The sequence below is a fragment of the Macaca nemestrina genome, chromosome 12, assembly GCF_043159975.1.
Source record: "Macaca nemestrina isolate mMacNem1 chromosome 12, mMacNem.hap1, whole genome shotgun sequence".
NCBI classification, from domain to species: Eukaryota; Metazoa; Chordata; class Mammalia; order Primates; family Cercopithecidae; genus Macaca; species Macaca nemestrina.
The window spans coordinates 47,659,886-47,679,884 of NC_092136.1; the positions used below are offsets into that span (position 1 = coordinate 47,659,886).

Consider the following 19,999-nt stretch of genomic DNA (forward strand, 5'->3'; position numbering starts at 1 on the left):
TTTGTAAATAAAATTCCAGATGTTTTTAGCACAGACTTGAGGCTCAGTAAATATTTATTGAATGAACAAATGAGATATTGAAAGGTTTAGGGTGGACGAGGCAAGGGAAAAGAGAAATAAGAGCATTCCAAATACCTTGTCTTGTTAAGGAAAGAGGTTGTAGATATTGAGTAATCTTGGTATTGATAGGAATATATACATTTAAATATGTTTGTTAATCATTCAAGGATAATCACTTTTGAAATAGTCAAAAGATGCAGAATTTGTAAATCACTAGATTTTTTAAAAAGGACCAGAGAAAATTTGATCAGCAAAGGTCAGATTGAGAAAGAAAAAGAAAGAAATCAAAATACATTTTAAGACTCAAAACACCAATGATATGAATGGGCTAGATTACATTATTAAAAAGTAAGTATTCCGTTTGGAGACAAAATCAGTTTTATGTTTTTACAAGGGACAAACTTAAAACAACACACAATAAAGGCAGGGATAAATAAAAATTAAGTAAGTAATAACAAAATAGAAAGCAGGAATTGTAAAACAAAGAACAGAATCAAGGGGAAAAACATTAAAGGGACATGGGATATTTTATAACCATAAATGATGAATTGATAAGATGTAACCATCATAAACTTTAAAATAAACAATAGAGCAACTAAATATCCTAAGCAAATTTTGTTAGACATACCAAGAGTAATTCTTTCAAAAATTGTAGGAAAGTTAAACTCATCTCTCAGAAATGGGAAAGTAAGTAAAAGAAAAATAATAGGAAGAACATAGAGGATATGAATAATAAAATTTTACAACGTTGATTTTACATATTTGTTTTTTAAAAATCAAATCTAGCACTTACTGTATGACAAGCAGTATTTTGAATGCTTTATAAATATGAACTCATTTAATCCTCATAATAATGCAATGAGACAGAAATTTTACAGATTGAGAAATCAAGGCATGGAAAAATTAAATAACTTGCTTGAAGTCACACAGCCAAGTGAATGGCAGGACTGCATTTGTCTCCACAGTTCATGCTCTTAATTCGTGTACTCTAAGTGCACACATATATTGACCTTTCTACTCTGTGGTAAAGGCTATTTGGGCTCTCCATATTTGGTTTTCATCTTCTTGAGCTAATGGAAGACTATGTTTAATAACCCTCTTGTAGTAGGGAAGGGTGAAGTGATAGCCAATGAGTTAAATGCCAAAGCATTTAAAAGCTGGTATTTCATCTCAAAACTCTCTTCTTTCTTGGTGACAGCCATGGATTAAGATGGCAGAGCCACAAGATGGAAATTGCCTGAATCTCTGAGTAACAAGACAGAGAACCACATGGAGAGGAGTTGCCCTGGAGAGTCCCCCAATGTATGTTGAACTTAGAGTGAAAGTAAAATAAGCCTTTATTGTGTTAACATAATAAAGGGAGAATTAGTCATTGCAGGTGTGTTTGCTCTATCCTGACTGTTACATACCCCAAAATGGAAATGTTACATTATTTTCAAAGTAAATGGAACATCTGTAAAATTAGATGATGTGATAAGTCACAAAGAACATTCTCTTAAGTCCCCCTAAGTAGAAATCATACAGGCACATTCTTGGACTCTTGCACAATAAAGAAAACAATATTTTTAGGGAAAACTAAACATAACCACATGAAAATTTTAAAATAGTGAATAATTTTCTGGGAAAATATTAAATACTAAAACCAAGAAGAGGCAGAAAACCTTAAAAAATTAACATTCACATTGAAAAGGTAGTAAAAAAAACCTACTTCCATCTTTACTTGAAAGCAACAGAAAATGGTGGGAGAAAAGCATATGCAGGAAGGAAGAAGGACTTGGAGTGCAGGGAGATCAAATTTACTTTTATTTATTGAGGTGAAATTCACATAACCTAAAATTAATCATTTTAAAGTGAACAACTTAGCGGCATTTAGTATATTCGTGATGTTGCACAACCACTACCTCTATCTAGTTCCAAAACACTTCTGTCACTCCAAAGTAAAGCCCCTTTTACCCACGAAGCAGTCACTCCTCATTCTCCCACTTCCTCACACCCTGCCTTTGGCAACCACTGCACTGTATTCTGTTTCTACAGATTTACCTATTCTGAATATTTCATATAAATGGAATCTATGACATGCAACCTTTATTACTGGCTTCTTTCACGTTGGGTAATGTTTTCCAGGTCCATCCATATTGCAGCATGTATCAATGTTTCATTCTTTTTATAAGGAAGAATACTATTGTATGTATATACCACAAATTGTTTACCTCACTTATCTGTTGATGGACATTTGGATTATTTCCATGTTTTGGCGGCTGTGGATAGTGCTGCTGTGAACATTCTCGTACAAGGATTTGTTCGAGTTTCTGTTTTCAGTCTTTTGTGTGCGTACCTAGGGGTGGTAGTGCCAGGTCTTATGTTAATTCTGTGTTTAACTTTTTGAGGAACCAACAAACTGTTTCCTACAGTGGCTGAGCCATTTTACATTCCCACCAGCAAGATAGGATCCAATTTCTACCAGTTCTCACCAACACCTGTTCTTTTCCTAAGTTTACTTTAGAGCATGTGAAGATGCCAATGTGTCATGCACACAAGATAAATTATTGGATATAAAGGTCTAGAGTTCAGAAGGGAGATCTGAGTTTGAAACACACATTTTGGAGTTGTTCACATAACAAGGGTACAGGAAAGGAGGTGCAATTGACAAGGAAGAGGGTATAGACTGGAAAGAGAAAAGGGCCCAAATCCTCACCCAGCCAGAGGAACCCTGAATACCTGGAGGGAAGAGAAAGAGGAACTGCTAAAAGAAGGTTGAAGAGGATCTATCCAAAGGTTCCACCAAGTGAGAAACTGAGAGGTTGGAATGTGTCCCCTCTCAAATATGTTCTGCTGAAGATCTGAGGAGTGCAGCGAGGTGTCCTTTACCATCCATGCAGTGAGTACTTTCAGTTTCTCAAAAGCTCCATCTCTAGGTCAGAAAACTCCTTTGCCATAGGTTCCACAGATCAAAATGACAGGACACACATAAGGAGAAAGACCATTTCCCATCTGAATACTGCCCAAAGTGTCCAGTTTCAGTGCCTCTCTGTGGTAGGCAAAATAATGGCATCCCCAAATTGTCCATGTCCTAATGTCTAGAACCCATGAATATGTTATCTAACATGACAAGAGATTTTGCAAATGTGCTGAATGGATTTGAGACGGGATCATCCTGGATTATCTGGGTAGGCAGAATGGAAGCACAGGGTCTTTGTCACTGAAAGGAGGCAAAGACTTAGATTACAAGATGCCACATTGCTTGCTTTGAAGATGGACAAAGGGGCAATGAACCAAAGAATGCAGTGACCTCTAGAAGCTGGAAAAAGTGAGGGGAAAGATTCTCCCCTGGAGCCTCCAGAAGGTACCCAGCCCTGTTGACACCTTGATTTTTAAGTGTCAACTGCTAAGGCCTTTCCACCTCAGGGTGGGCATCCAACCTATTCTCTTGACCTCCTTGTGGGTGTACTCATTAAATGAGTTGGCTCCATCTCTCTTCTTCAACAGGGGTGGTTTAAGCCCTCCTGTGGTCCCAACTTTAGGAAAGATATCTTTTTATTTTTAAATTTATTTTTATTTTTAATTTTTGTGGACATATAGTAGGTGTATGTACTTATGGGATACATGAGATATTTTGGTAGAGGCATGCAATGTGTAATAAACACATCATGGAAAATTGGGTATCCATTCCCTCAAGCATTTATTCTTTGTGTTACAAACAATCTCATTATATTCTTTTAGTGATTTTTAAATGTGTAATTAAATTATGATTGACTACAGTCCTCCTGTTGTTCTATCAAACACTAGGCCTTTTTCTTTTTTTCTGGTTTTTGGTACCCATTAACCATCCCCCACATCCCCCCATTCCCTGGACCTCCCACAATCCTTCCCAGCCTCTGGTAACCATCCTTCTATTCTGTGTCTCCATGAGTTTAGTTGTTCTGACTTTTAGATCCTATAAATAAGTGAGAACATGAGATATTTGTCTCTGTGCCTGGCTTATTTCACTTAATATAATGATCTCCATTTCCATCCATGTTGTTGCAAATGACAGAATCTCATTATTTTTTATGGCTGAATAGTACTCCATTGTGTATAAGTACCACATTTTCTTTATCCATTCATCTGTTGATGGACACAGGTTGTTTTCAAATCTTGACTATTGTGAACAGTGCTGAAACAAACATGAGAGTGCAGATATCTCTTCAATACATTGATTTCCTTTCTTTTGGGTATATACCCAGCACTGGGAGTGCTGGATCATATGGTAGCTCTATTTTCAGTTTTTTGAGGTACCTCCAAACTGTTTTCCATAGTGGGTGTACTAATTTATTATACATTCCCACCAACAGTGTACAAGGGTTCCCTTTTATCCACATCCTCTCTATTTGTTATTTGTTATTGCCTGACCAGGGTGAGATGACATGTTATTGTAGTTTTGATTTTCATTTATCTGATGACCAAGGACGTTGTGTACCTTTTCATATGTCTGTTTGCCATTTGTATGTCTTCCTTGGAGAAATGTCTGTTCAAATCTTTTGCCCATTTTTAATTGGATTATCAAATATTTTACTATAGAGTTGTTTGAACTCCTTATATATTCTGGTTATCAATCCCTTGTCAGATGGGTAGTTTGCAAATATTTTCTCCCATTCTGCGGGTTGTCTCTTCGTTTTATCAATTGTTTCTTTTGCTGTACAGAAGCTTTTTAACTTGATGTGATCCCATGCAACCATTTTTCCTTTGGTTGCCTGTGCTTGTGGGGTATTACTTAAGAAATTTTTGAGTAGACTGATGTCCTGGAGAGTTTCCCCAATGTTTTCTTGTAGTAGTTTCATAGTTTGAGGTTTTAGATTTGAGTCTTTAATCCATTTTGATTTGATTTTTGTGTATGGTGAGAGATGGGGTCTAGTTTCATTCTTCTGATGGATATCCAGTTTTCCCAGCACCATTTATTGGAGAGACTGTCCTTTCCCCATTGTATATTCTTGGCAACTTTGTCAATAATGAGTTCACTGTAGGTGTGTGGATTTGTTTCTGGGTTCTCTATTCTGTTCCATTGGTCAATGTGTCTGTTTTTATGCCAGTACTATGCTGTTTTGGTTACTATAGCTCTGTAGCATAATTTGAAGTCAGGTAATGTGATTTCTCCAGTTTTGTTCTTTTTGCTCAGGATATCTTTGGCTATTCTGGGTCTTTTGTGATTCCATATAAATTTTCGGGTTGTTTTTTCTATTTCTATAAAGAGCATCATTGGTATTTTGATAGAGATTGCATTGAATCTGTAGATTGCTTTGGGTAGTATGGACATTTTAACAATAAGGATTCTTCCAATCCATGAACTTGGAATAGCTTTCTGTTTTTTGGTGTCCTCTTTAATTTCTTTCATGAGTATTTCATAGTTTTCATTGTAGAGATCTTTCACTCCTTTGGTTAATTCCTAGGTACTTATTTTATTTATAAGTGGGATTACTTTTTAATTTCTTTTTCAGACTGTTCACCCTTGGCATACAGAAACGCTACTGATTTTTCTATGTTGATTTTGTATCCTGCAACATTAGTGAATTATTTAATTAGTTCAAATAGTTTTTTGGTGGAGTCTTTAGGTTTTTCCAAATATAGGATCATATCATCTGCAAACAAGGATAATTTGACCTCTTCCTTTCCAGTCTGGATACCCTTTATTTCTTCTTTTGTCTGATTGCTCTAGCTAGGACTTCCAATAGTATGTTGAATAATAGTGGTGAAACTGGGCATCCTTGTCGTGTTCCAGATCTACAAGGAAAGGCTTTCAGTTTAGGAAAGACATCTTTGACCTCAACTTGGTTCTGAAAGGTCTCTCCCTGACCATTATTTTTTATGGCATTGAAGTAAGAACACTGGATTTAAAATCAGACACTTTTGCTTGATTATTGATCATACTTACTAGCCTGTGCCAGAAGATCTTAGAGCCACCCCTATGCTTCAGTTTCCTTATCTGTAAAATAAAAATAATATTTACCTCATAGAAGCATTATACAGATAAAAGAAAAATACATAGAAAAGCTGTAAAGGTCCTGAGCTTTAAAGTACATCCATACTCAGCAAAAAAGAAAACAGGAAAGAAAAGGAACACATCACTAATACCTGCAGCATGAAACTCAAAAGCATTATGTTAAGTGCCAGGAGCCAAAACTCTGCACATATTTCATTATTCCATTTCTATGACATTCCAGAGAAGGCAAAACTATGGAGACAGAAATCACATCAGTGGCTGCCAGGGGCTGGTTGTGAGCTGAGAGACTTGAGACAAGAGAACTTTCTCGCGGTGATGAAAATGTTCTATATTTTGATCATTTGGTGGTTACGCAACTGTACATGTTTGTCAAAACTCAGAATTGTACACCTCACAGGGTGAATATTACTGTGTGTAAATTATACATCAATAAATCTTACTTTTCAAACATTGGAGAAAAGAATGTCCTATAATATACTGTGTTCCGAATACAGTCCTTTGGGATAGGAGCTAATCGACTCAACCAATAAATACCTATGCCAAATTTTTGCTTCTGTGTCCTGTTGTTCATAATAGCACGTAACATGATTTTTTTTTTTTTTTTTTTTTGCTAATATAGAATGCTTCTCTGCTTGCAGCTTAAAATTTTTTTTAATTAGAAGGGCACTGAACACTTCCCTTCTAAAAAGTTCAACTGTTGCTCTGCCTCAAGGAATGGGGGAAAGCACCAAGAGAATAATGAGGCAGGACTGGGCTACTAAACAGCCGAGAAGCACAGAGAGGTGTGGGAGGTGGGGGAATTCCCGCTGTGGTCTCCAACAGGCCAGAAGCACTGCAGTCCTGTAGCAGGTCATTGTGTCGATAACAGACGTTATCTTGGTTTGGAGAGAATGTCCAACTCTGAATTGTACAACGTTAGTCACACTTCTGTAGTTAAGGATGGCCTAATATTCACTTAATTAAAACACCAGTCAGATACACGCAGAGATCGAGGCGTGCGAGTCTCCGGGAGCAGGCGGACGCGACTGCCAGCAGCCTGCGGTGCTCCGCCAAACCCCCGCCCCGCTCCACCCATCCGCCGGGAGGACCCACGCCCCACACTCGCCGGCCCTCCCTTCTCATTGGCCGCTGCCCCGCTGCTCCGACGCCCGCTTCTATAAGATGCCGGCAGCTCTGGGCCGCGGGCAGAGCCAGCTCGCAGCTAGCGGCGCCCCAGGTGAGTGAGGCGGTCCTTCCAGCGGGCGCCGGGGACCGCCGTCGAGGCTTTGGCGGCACTCGGCAGGCGCGGGGCTGGGCAGTCACCCTCCCGGGAGGCAAATTGGTGGTCTTACGGAGTCAGATTTGGGAGGTCGGAGTTGTACCTCTGTAGACGCTTACTCTTCTTTCCTCCTACGCTCTTTGGGGAGAAGACACTTTTTGAGGGCCTCCTGTGTGCCAGGAACAGACTCTATCCATCATCAGATTTCACCTTCACAACAAACGCAGGTAGATATTTCTTGAGTCCCCAGATGAGGAAACGGGTTCAGAGTCCAACCCAAGGCTGTGTGACTCTTCTATGTTGGCAGAAAGAGAAAGATTTTTCTTCCTTCCCTTCCTCTCCATCAAAGGGCAATATCTCTTTTTTCTTCTCCCCCCATGAAGGGAAGCCTCCCTTAAACAGGCCCCCGAAGAAGAGGGAGTCTCAGATGCAAAGCTCGGCATCGCACTTACCATCGTCACCACCATCCCAACAGACTACTAAGAGCTTGTTGCAAGGTCGCAGTTGACAAAGAGGACTAGGTCCTTGCGGTTCAGAGTCAGTTAAGAGTCCAGGTAAACTCAGCCTCTCCTTTGGCGTTTGATTTTCAGAGGTTTAAAATGAACTCCTCATTGATGTCCCACTCTGCTAATCCAGGAAAAGTTTAAAGAAGGGGGGGTGGTTGGAATTCTAATATCAATGTTTCTGAAAAGTTATAATCTGTGGTTTACATATGTTATCAGGGAGGTCCATCTGTGCATGTATTATTAGATTATCTCCAGATAAGGATGTGTCTTCTATTTCCATTTTCTCTACTAGTACCTTTATTTCCTAGAATACTGCTTTTCATGGGTAGTGTTTTCTTTTGTATTTCATCTCCACTTTCATCCTCATTCCCACCCCTTATTTAGAAAAGAAAATCAAGACTCTTTAGAGCATTCCCTCCCTCTGAAAGAATCCTCCTTGCTGTTTTTAGTTTTGTCTTCAAACAATATCCACGCTTTCAAAAGACTAATTCAGTAATGCTTTGTGCATCCTAGATCAGGTAAATATAAATTACACTTGTTTTACTGATTAAACTAAGGGGAGAAAAGAGTTGGTCATTGTGTGCGCCTTGACCTCTACTTTACCAAGGGTTGTGTCTGTTGATCTTCTGAGTGTCTTCTCGGTATTTTTTCCTTATTTGCAATGGTGGGTCCTGCACAGCAGTGCATCCTTAGTCAGGGCAGGAGACGCAGTAGGGGAATGACTCTCTGCCTTTCATGAGAAAGGGGTACCAGTTGGTATTAGCTGATTAGAGTGTTGCTTTAAAAATAAAATGCTGGCCGGGCACAGTGGCTCAAGCCTGTAATGCCAGCACTTTGGGAGGCCGAGACGGGCGGATCACGAGGTCAGGAGATCGAGACCATCCTGGCTAACACGGTGAAACCCCGTCTCTACTAAAAAATACAGAAAAAAAAAATACAAAAAAAAAAACAAAAAAAAAAAAAACTAGCCGGGCGCGGTGGCGGGCGCCTGTAGTCCCAGCTACTCGGGAGGCTGAGGCAGGAGAATGGCGTGAACCCAGGAGGCGGAGCTTGCAGTGAGCCGAGATCTGGCCACTGCACTCCAGCCTGGGGGACAGAGCAAGACTCCGTCTCAAAAAAATAAAATAAAATAAAATAAAATAAAATAAAAATAAAATAAAATAAAATAAAACAAAATGCTTATGTATTGATGAGACGCCGATTCAAACAAGTGTGACCTATTTTATCTTACCAGGTTAGTATTGTGGGTTTTTTTCCCTGAAAGAGTAGGAGGGGGCAGGTGGGTTGAAGGGGGAAAGGAAAAAGTAACAAGGCAAAATATTGAGGTTCTGAAAGGGGTTTGGGGTTAATTGAATGGAGGAAAAAATAACTGATTCCTCATAAGCTCTGTCAACCAAGCAAAGTTATGGCGAAGTTTGAGTAACCATCAAAGATATGTGTCCTATAAGATTATTTTGGGGTTGGGAGGAACAAAAAAGAAGGTGAGAATTTTCTTCTAGTTTCTTAGCAAAAGTTCCTTTTCAGAACCTTCATTTTTACCATGACTTAAACAAGGAGGAGGGTTTCCACATCTTTTTTTTTTTTTTTTTGAGATGCAATCTTGCTCTGTCACCCAGGCTGTAGTGCAGTGGCACGATCTCTGCTCACTGCAACCTCCACCTCCCAGGTTCAAGTAATTCTCCTGCCTCAGCCACCCGAGTAGCTGAGACTACAGGTGTGTGCCACCACACCAAGCTAATTTTTGTATTGTTAGTAGAGACCGGGTTTCACCACATTGGCCAGGATGGTCTCAATCTCTTGACCTCGTGATTTGCCCACCTCAGCCTCCTAAAGTGCTGGGATTACAGGTGTGAGCCACTCACATCTTAATATAATAATGTATGTCTTTAAATAAATCAAAATAATATAAATGCCTTGCATATCATAAATTTCAATTAATATATCCTTCACCCTCCTCTCCCCACACCCTCTAAGGAGATGTTGGCACAAAACTTGATCCATTCAAGAATCAGGTAAAGAAAATAATTATGAACCCTAAAGGGATGGAGCCATGACTGTTAGTACCTTCTCACAATAGCAACTTCCAGGAGAGCTTAGGGGCCAGTTTTGAAAATTGAAGGAAATCCTTATTCTTTTTTTTTTTTTTTTTTTTTTAAGAAACGGGGTTTTACTCTGTCATCCAGGCTGGACTGCAGTGGCACGATCATGGATCACTGCAGCCTAGAACTCCTGAGCTCAAGTAAGCCTCCTGCCTCAGCCTCCCTCCCTAGTAGCCGGGACTGCAGGTGAAAGCCACTATGCCCGGCTAACTTAAACAATTGTTTTTTGTTATTGTTGTTCATACAGCATCTCACTATGTTGCCCAGACTCTTCATAGTAGTTTTTTTTGTTGTTGTTGTTTGTCTGTCTGTTTGTTTTGACATGGAGTCTCACTCTGTTGTCCAGCCAGAGTGCAGTGGCACGATCTTGGCTCCCTGCAACCTCTGCCTCCTGGGTTCAAACTATTTTCGTGCCTCAGTCTCCCAAGTAGCTGGGATTACAGGCATGTGTCATCATGCCAGGCTACCTTTTGTATTTTTAGTAGAGACAGGTTTTCACCGTGTTGGCCAGGCTGGTCTTCAACTCCTGACCTCAAGTGATCCACCCGCTTTGGCTTTCCAATGTGCTGGGATTACAGGCGTGAGCTACTGTGGCTGGCCTCATATAGTTTTATAAGAAGAGTTTTATTCCAAGCTCCAAGAGATTGTTGAAAGACAAATTATCGAAGATCTAGAATTCTGCTGGTGTTACCACTGACCGGAAAAAATCAGTGGCAACTTTTCTTTACTGTTCTCTGATCCTTGCTCCCAGTTCTTAAAGCTGATGTACATGATGAAGCTAGTGGTTGGCCAGGAAGTGGCTTCTATTTGCAGAATCCTCTTCCTTCTGCATGTCATGGTGACGGTATCAGGAAACATGAGGACTCAGTAAATACAGGCTAACTCAGTACATTTTACTTTGGGGTCTTTATTCGTTTGCAAAAAAACTGCTGAATTCTTTGCTTGCGATTTGGAATTTAATACACTTTAGGGATTTTATAATAAATTAATGAAACTGAAATCACCTTGATACAAAACAATACTGACATTTTATATCATAAAGCAACTTTTCCACATGCCTGCTATTATAAGAAATATGTTAATCATCTTGTAAAATGCCTAATTCCTAGGGCAAGAAAAATTTTTAGCCAGAGGTGTTTAGAATGTCTATTTCATTACTTTAACATTTTCTCTTTTTTTGAAGACTGGAAAATTTGGGACATATTCCCCATTATTTGAGATAATACTTATTGAGTACTTAGTGTAGGCTAGCAACTGTTCCAAGAGGTTTATATAAATTATAACTATTTAATTCTCATAACAATAAGTTTATATATATTTAATCCTCCTTATAATCATGAGAGTGGTGTTGATTATCCTCCCTCTAAGTTTGCAAATAAAGAGATTGATACCCATAAAGATTATAACTTGCCTAGATGGATTTGCAGAATGATTTACTACTAGCAATTTGTTATATTATTTTGCATCTCTCTTATTGTTTACATTTGCACACTATAGGACAACGTCACCCATACTCTGTGTTTAATAAGAAAAGTCAATCTTTGAGTGGTAATTGAATGGGTAACAAACATTTCTGAAGGTTTTCATATCCCTAAAAGCATTTTGAGAATGCTTACCTGAGACCATCCCTGAATTTTTAGCCCCAGAGTCACCAATTTGGTATTTTCTGTTTATACTTAAGTTTACCTTGAGAAATGGTCACTTCCTTCGAAGTGGAAAATCTCATAAGATCTTTTGCTTCTCATCCATAAATCCTTTCTCAGCAGAGACTCATGGATGGGCTAGAAGCTGTATTCAGTCATCTTTAGAAGCACATGGGATATTGATCAAAGGGGTGGGGAGGTGGGGAGGTGGGAAGGTGAGGGGTGGTTGAGTGTACTCCTTGGGTATCATGGCTGGGATCTCAGTGTCCCTTCTCTTCTGCTTCTTTGTACTTATTGAGAAGTCTATCTTCCATTTTCTCCTTCCCCATAGACAAGTGTGTGAATTCTTTGGAGGCAAATTGTCTTGTTTTAAAATTTTTACTGCCCTAACTTTGACTGTGGTGCTTTACACATGTGAATGTGCTTGGGTTGAAATTTTATTCATTTTACCATTAGTAATTGTTTGAATCACAGAAAAATCCACATAATTATTCAGTTTAACTGACCATTTCGTTTTATAGCGTTCAAAGTAGAAATTGTTTTAATTCTAGAGACTAATTTGGCATAATTTAAAAATCTTGGTAGTTTTAGAAACTTGAACCCACTGAATTCATAAATGTTGGTTAAATTTTGAATTATGTGTCTCTAACTCTTCTTGGTACCTGAAGTATCCTAGTTTCTTCCGTGAGGAAAATCTCAGAATAGCACGCCACGTTATGGTGTTTTAAAACAAGTGGGAATTTTGTATGTTATGAGTTCCGGTAGCTGTTTGGTAACTTAGTTTTATATTAGAAAGGTTAAGTAGCATGCCCGAGGTCATACACTGATAAACATGAGGCCAATAATTAGATATATCTGACTTCACATTCCACGTATTTTCTTACACTGTTTTGCAGTGTAAATAAGTGGTTGAGAAGATACCAAAGTAGATATCTGGTTCATCTTCTGAGAAGCAGAGCTAGAATTCTCCTGGCTAGCAGTTATCCATCTAGTGCACATATGTCTAGAGCTGGCCAGGCCTTTAGTTTACAAAATAAATAGAAAGCCTTGTCCCCACTCTGGAGGAGCTTGCTGCCTTGTCAGAAGGTGAGATATGTTCAAATAAAACATTTGGGGAAAGCATTTGAGACCTGGTATAATGAAGTGCTAAGATTGTGGACAGGGCGGGGAGGAGGTAGGCCTTCCTGACTAGGTCAGGCTACAATAGTTGGGAAGACTAAAAGAAGCCAGCAGGCTTGAGTCATGCCCTGAAAGAGGGATTGGTTTAGAAAAACATGAAAGGGAACTACTAACATGTATTGTGTGCCTGTTCTGTTCTAGGCAGGTGTCAGGCGAAGTTTCATCTTATTTTGGTCTCACTAGATTCTTGCAAAGCTTATCTGCATATCTAGGTTTTATAAAAGATTAAGAAACTGAAGCTTCTAGAAGTAAATTAGCCCTTAGTTATCAAATATTGTCTGCATTGTACACCTTCTTTTTTAGCCCTTTGTCTTTGTTTTCATACTTTAGTTTTAGAGAATTACTCCAAATTCATCATGATTGAAGACAATAAGGAGAACAAAGACCATTCCTTAGAAAGGGGAAGAGCAAGTCTCATTTTTTCCTTAAAGAATGAAGTTGGAGGACTTATAAAAGCCCTGAAAATATTTCAGGTAAGCATTTTCCATAGTTTTGCACAAAATTCTTCTAGAAATGAATCTCTAAAACTATATTTAAAATACAGAGCAACATAGCAAGACCCCATCTCTTAAGAAAAAAAACAAAAACAAATTTAGCTGGGTGAGGTAGTGGACACCTGTAGTTCCAGCTGCCTGGGAGGCTGAGGTGGGAGAATTGCTTGAGTCCAGGAGTCCAAGGTTACAGTGAGTGAGCTATGATCACACCACTGCACTCTAGCCTGGGTATCAGAGTGAGATTTTTTTTTCTCTCTCTCTCTCTATATTTATGTATGTTATATATATAAATTCTATATTTATATATAATTTACATATATAAATATATATAAATTATTGCAAATTCTTCAGAGGTGGAGTACAAACATTTGTTAAGAACTTACATTTCTAAAATAGTGCTGAATTCTAGCAAGGGATACAAACAATTTACAGAAGAGGAGATACAAATAGCTACTTTGGGAAATGGGGGAGAAAAAATTCACTTCATAGATTTTAGAGAAGCAAATTTTAATTTTAATGAAGTATTACAATTTTATTGGTATTTAATCAGACATTTTAAATTATATACTTGAGATTTAATGATAGTCATAGTATATTTAATGATATTATTTTCATGTAGCAAAGATTCTATAATGACACTGTCCCCTACTGTCAGAGCTTCATTGCATTGGAGGTGCATTACCCTCCAATGCACCTTTGGCACGAGGGTAAATTTGTGTACCATGTAGGGAAACTATCTGGTAATACGTATTATGAGCCTTAAAATGTTCATACTTTTGACCCATAATTCTAATTTCGTAAATCTGTCTTAAAAATATGGATCAGTCAAGCAGAACATGAATATTTATTGAGTCCTTACTATGTGTCGGGTACCACACCAGACACTAAGGATGTGGAGCTGGACGAAGTAAACACAGTGCCTGTTCTCACAGAGTATATAATCTAGTGGGAAAGGCAACACTAAACAAACAACTGCTATAAGTGAATAATTACTATGTGTAAAGTGACATGAAACAGAAGTACCACATATTGTGAAAGCGTTGAACTTGGGGGACCTAACTGAGTTTAAGGGCTCAGGGACACACAAAGATGTATTGTTTATAGGAACTAAAAATTATAAATAATCCACTTGTCCTAATATAGGGGATGTTGAATTGTGCTAGCAGAACACCACTGTGGTTAAGCTCTGGTCTCCAGAGACAGACCACCTGAATTCAAATCCTTGCTCTGTCACTTATTACCTGGGTGATCGTGGGCAAATTGATCAATCTCTCCACACTTCAGGATTTATGTCCATAAAATGAGAACTCTACCTACATCATAGGGTCATTGTGAGCATTAGTACAGTTAATATCTCTAAAGTGCTTAGGATGGTACAGTACAAAGTAAGTGATCAATAGATGTTAGCTATGTTAATAATCATATGACATACTATTATATAGCTGTTTGCAAAGAATATTTCAAAGAATTAAAAATCTGAAATATAGATAGTCTAGAAGAGCTTGTAATGAAAAGCATCAGTTTTCTTACCTAACACATACCATATTCTCAGTCCCACTCCTTAGAGGCAACCTCTTTTAACTATTTCTGGCCTTTAGTTTTTTTGGTGGTGAGTTTATGAAACCTAAACATTGCTCTTATATGTCTTTTCGAGTTATCAACTTCACACTATATTCATTTACTTTTTATTATGAACAATGATACTGATACCACCTCCCTCCCTTCCCTCTCCCAGTCCTTCCAAATCTGATAATTGTATTATTACTTTTAGCTATTCTATTGATTACTTTTGAGTCTTTAAATAAAATACCTGTGTGTCTTCTTCCATCAACTTTTTAAATTTAATTTTTAATCAAAAAATAATTGTGCATAGCTTAAGAACAACTCAACCCATACTATAAAACATATTTTTTTAAAAGCAGTCTTTTGCTCCATCTCTCTTCATTCCTAAGTTCCATTTAATTTTTTTGCAACCTTATGTGCAGAAGCTTGAGTTAATCCCACTCATTAAATCACGTGTACACTATCATTGTTGATTTGTGCAACCTCTTCCTGTTTTATTTCATTCTTCAGTTCTATCTCCATTTCTCTCTTCTGATAGAGAACTGCTCTCATATGTACATTGAATTACTTTTATCTGCACTTTAGAATATGTAGTTTTTGTGTGTGCATATATTCGTAATTTATATAATCATATTGTGCTATAAAGATTCTTTTTCCCATCCAGCACTGTGTTCTTAAGACCTGTGCACGCTGTTGTGTGAACATCTCATTCATTCTTCTAACTGCTACATGGTGTTCTCCGGGTGTGTCTCCATCCATTTTACTTATCCCCCACCTTGTGGAGGCAACCTTTTTCAACTCTTTAGACTATTTTTCTAATATTTACTTCCACACTTATAAATTATATGCTTATTCTGCTTCTACTTCTTGATTTCTAAAATTATAGGTAATTATCTATTGATTTTCAACAATGAAGCAAAAATTTAGGTTTCTTGACACAACTCCCCTTCCGATGGCCTCTTCAACTTCCTTTCCACTCGTCTTCCCAATGCATTTGTGTCCCGGTTTTTGGCTCTGTCAGTCTTTAATGTTTTTATTATTAAGATTATGTAAATATTGTTTGAAGAAGAGCCATAGTATCCACCTTTGTGACTCTTCCTTTCTTGTGCAACAGGATTACAGCATAATGTTTAAGCGCATGGACTGTGGTCCTGGACAGCCTAGATTTGAATTCTGGCTCTGACACTTGTCTCCTATGTGCTTCTGGCCGAACTGCTTAACCTCTCTGTGCCTCTGTTTCTGTAATTGAAATGACGGATAGGGAATGTTTCACGTACTACTTCTACTTTATCTGAATTTTCCAGACTGTGTTTTTCTTCCAGATGAACTTTGAAATTATTTATTACATTTCCTCACCAAATTCCATTGAGATTTAAATTTAGGAATAATTGACATTTTTGTATCTTTTTTTTTTGTCCTCCAAAAACATAGTTTGGATTTATATTTATTCAAGTCATCATTTAGAAAATATTTACAAATGCATTATTAATGTAAAAATTTATAAGAAATAGATGAAATGAAACTCTTCTCTACACCTGATCAATCCCAGTATATTTTATAACTGACTTGTATTGATTCTGTGATAAATTCTATGTTCCCAGATAAACCCTGCCTATTCTAATTTCCTAACATCTTCTATCACTCACTCCTCTTTCTTGTTAGCTCACGTTCCCTGATTTTTTTTTTTAGAAAGGGTCTCACTCTGTCACCCAGACTAGAGTGCAGTGGCACAATCACAGCTCACTGTAGCATTAACCTCCTGGGCTTAAGTGACCCTCCCACCTCAGTATCCCAAGTAGCTGGGACTTCTGGTGTGCGCCACTACACCTGGCTAATTTATTATTTTTTTGTAGAGACGAGGTCTTGCTACATGGTCCAGGCTGCTCTTGAACTCCTGGGCTTAAGTGATTTTTCCACCTTGGCCTCCCAAAGTGTTGGAATTACAGGTGTGAGCCACCATGCCTGACCTATTCTATCTATTCTTTAAGATTCATTTAAGTTTCTGCCTGCTCCATGAAACTTTCTACTCTCTCTTAAGTCGTAATGCTTTTCCCTTTGCTGAGCATCTGCATCTGAACACTCTTTACTTTATTTTCTTAATCTTCCATATGTTAGCCAACTAGAATGTAAATACCTTTATGTCTTTCCTTTATACTCTTCGCAGCTCTCACCTAGTTGCATGGGTGTTCATTAAGTTATTTTAGGATGCACTGGTTAGTATTGGAGATTATCTGCTCTAACCTTCTCATTTTTTTAGATGAAAAAACTATTGGGTGATTGGTTCTCATGTTTCATTATCATGTCCCCAGCACTCTTCCTAAGCCACCCAAATTGGAAAGAGAACATACCCTCCTCCCACACTTCTACACACAGCACCCCCATCTTAGGCTGACTTGGAAGAGGTCAGAAGAGGAGATCTGGTTCAGCTGTTACTAAGACTGTAGCTTAAGAGATTTGAGGTATTAAATACTCTGTGCTCAAGCTGTTCATCTAATTTTATTAAATGAATTTTTGAAAGTGAAACTCTTCTTTCTCCAGGACTAACATTGGTATCACTTTTTGAAAACTAGCTTTTATTTATGAGAATTTTCAAAAGATTCCTCTTAGCCAGGAAACTTAATAATATTTTAATTTGAATTCTGATTAATTCTGACAATCTGAAGGGCCTGTAGTGTGTGTTATTTTATTGGTTTCTGGAGGGTGGGATGAACTTTGAAAACTTTTCTGACCGGTACATAATTTTTAAGAAGGAATTATTTTGTTGTTGGCAGCACTAAAAACAGCCTTTTCCCCTTTGGCTGTTCTGAGAAGTCTGAATCTGATTTTTGGTGGTAATGAGAGTAGCCTGCTCAAAGACTGTTAACATTTGAGGCAGTGACATGAAATCTTTACCCTGTGCTTTACACAGGAGAAGCATGTGAATCTGTTACATATTGAATCCCGAAAATCAAAAAGAAGAAACTCAGAATTTGAGATTTTTGTTGACTGTGACATCAACAGAGAACAATTGAATGATATTTTTCATCTGCTAAAGTCTCATACCAGTGTTCTCTCTGTGAATCCACCAGATAATTTTACTGTGAAGGAAGATGGTAAGTTCGAAATGTGAAAATACTACTTAGAAGATGAAACACCTAATGTGTGTTCAATCTTATATTTATCTTGAAAACATGAAAATAATAAAACACAATCTCTCCAAATTGCTTATAGTCTGGTAGTGAAGGGAACACAAAATATAGTTGCTCAAGATACCAAAGAAAAATTATAAAGCAACATTTGATCTAGTGTAAGAGAAATGAAAAAGAAAATCTTGAGTATAAGAAACAGCTGGGTGTGCTGGCTCATGCCTGTAATCCCTGCACTTTGGGAAGCCAAGGCAGACTCACTTGAGTCCAGGAGTTCAAGACCAGCCTGGGCAACATGGAGAGACCCAGTCTCTGCAAAAAATACAAAAATTAGCCAGGTGTGGTGGCATGCACCTATGGTTCCAGCTACTCTGGAGGCTGAGGTGGGAGGATCACCTGAGCCCAGGAGGTTGAGGCTGTAGAGCCGAGCTGAGATCATGCCACTGCACTCCAGTTTGGGTGACAGAGCAAGACCCTGTCAAAAAAAAAAAAAAGAAAGGAAAGAAAGAAAGAAGGCAGGAAGGCAGGCAGAAAGAAAGAAAGAAGAAAGACAACACAATTTGGCATAATCAGGGATTGATTATCTCTCATTCCAAAGCATCAACATTTCTTGATCTGAAAAACCTCTAATTCACAATCCCTGAGCACTTAGTAAGTCTCATAAGACTTGGCACCTAGCGGATAGTAAATGAATATTTAAATTTGTTGCAAATGTTGACAGTTGCTGACAACTATGAAGTGACACACAATACGTATAGCAGGGGACTCGTCCATGGCCTGTTAGGAACCAGGCTGCACAGCTGCAGTGGGCAGCAGGTCCAGCGAGCCTTACCGCCTGAGCTCTGTCTAGGAGCGTGAACCCTATTGTGAACTGCGTGTGCGAGGGATCTAGGTTGTGTGTTTCTTATGAGACTCCAATGCCTGATGAAACCATCTCCCGCCTCCCCATTCTTGGAAAAATTGTCTTCCACAAAACCACTTCCTGGTGCCAAAAAGGTCAGGAACAACTGATGTACAGCATTCCTTCCAAAAGCAAATGAGAAAGCAATAAAGCCTCCTAAAGTTTCAGATACTCAGGTAGCAAAGATAAAGGTTAAGATCTCTACTGGTGAAAAAATCCTTGAAGTTCACTCGAGGCAAAAGACAAATGGATAGTTTAGGTACATTTTATATATGGTACTCAATCTAAAATAATCTCTTCAGATTCTGTCCACAATATTTAAGGTGTAATCAGGACTGCTATTCATCTGCTATGCGTTCGTACAGCTATATAATTATTAAAATACTGATATATCTCCACTTCTGGCTGGCAGAGAGCTACTTCCCCAAGTCCCTTGAGGGCTCTTCACCATGCCTGAAGCCTCTGTTGCTCCAGATACCGGCCCCCCACCAGGAAGTCCCACACCCATCATTAACAACTAAAGGGTTAACACCTTGCAGAGCAGAAGCCTAGGACTCTGCTGATGTCTCTTTTGAGCGATTACTGCTCCTGTTGTATTTGTTGTTAAATCCCTTGAATATCACTCCTGGATATGTTAGAAAGAGCAATACACTGGGGCAAGAAGAGCTGAGTTCTAGTCCTCTGTCTTCCAAGAGGAGTGCATTACCTAGGGTAAATTACCTCTCTGGAATTTGATTACCTCATCTGTAAAATGCAGAGGTGTATAGATGACTAAATAGTTCAGTTGATACATCAGCCTTGTGACAGATATTTCTGCTAAGAAATAGGGATACAAAAGATATAGTCTCCACCCTACAGTTGTTTCCAGTCTTTCATGTAAGACAGACAATAAACAGGTACATTATAATAAAACGTAGTAAAAGCCTTTAGAGAGAGACATAAAGTCACAGGAACCGAGGGAACAGATAATTAGCTCTGTCTACAGGGTCAGGGAAGGCTTTGCGGAATGAGAAGATCTCATTAGATTTGGGTCTTGAAGGATGTGAAGGATATTCTCAGGAAAACAGAAGGGCAGGGTGGGGCAGGCAATGGGAGTGGAATAGCTACTCCAGACAGAAGAGTAGCATTTATAAAACCCCATGGTCTTATGAGGGCTTGTGTGTCTGAGGAATGGTGAGAAGATCAAGGTGGCAAAGA

At 38.5% G+C, this 19,999-nt stretch overlaps 1 protein-coding gene across 2 annotated transcripts in view; it reads left to right on the forward strand.

The window, feature by feature from the left end:
* Positions 1–7,211: 7,211 nt before the first annotated feature.
* LOC105486968 (tryptophan hydroxylase 1) overlaps positions 7,212–19,999 on the forward strand; it is a 28,030-nt gene continuing 15,242 nt past the window's right edge. The window contains exons 1-4 of one of the 2 annotated variants that reach the window (XM_011750180.2): positions 7,212–7,250; positions 7,676–7,846; positions 13,050–13,192; positions 17,685–17,868. In XM_011750180.2, the coding sequence (XP_011748482.2) occupies positions 13,076–13,192; positions 17,685–17,868 (301 nt within the window). In that variant the 5' untranslated portion in view covers positions 7,212–7,250; positions 7,676–7,846; positions 13,050–13,075. Of the gene's footprint in view, positions 7,251–7,389; positions 7,520–7,675; positions 7,847–13,049; positions 13,193–17,684; positions 17,869–19,999 lie in introns of those variants that run through there. The other variant, XM_071075003.1, reaches the window with a different exon arrangement.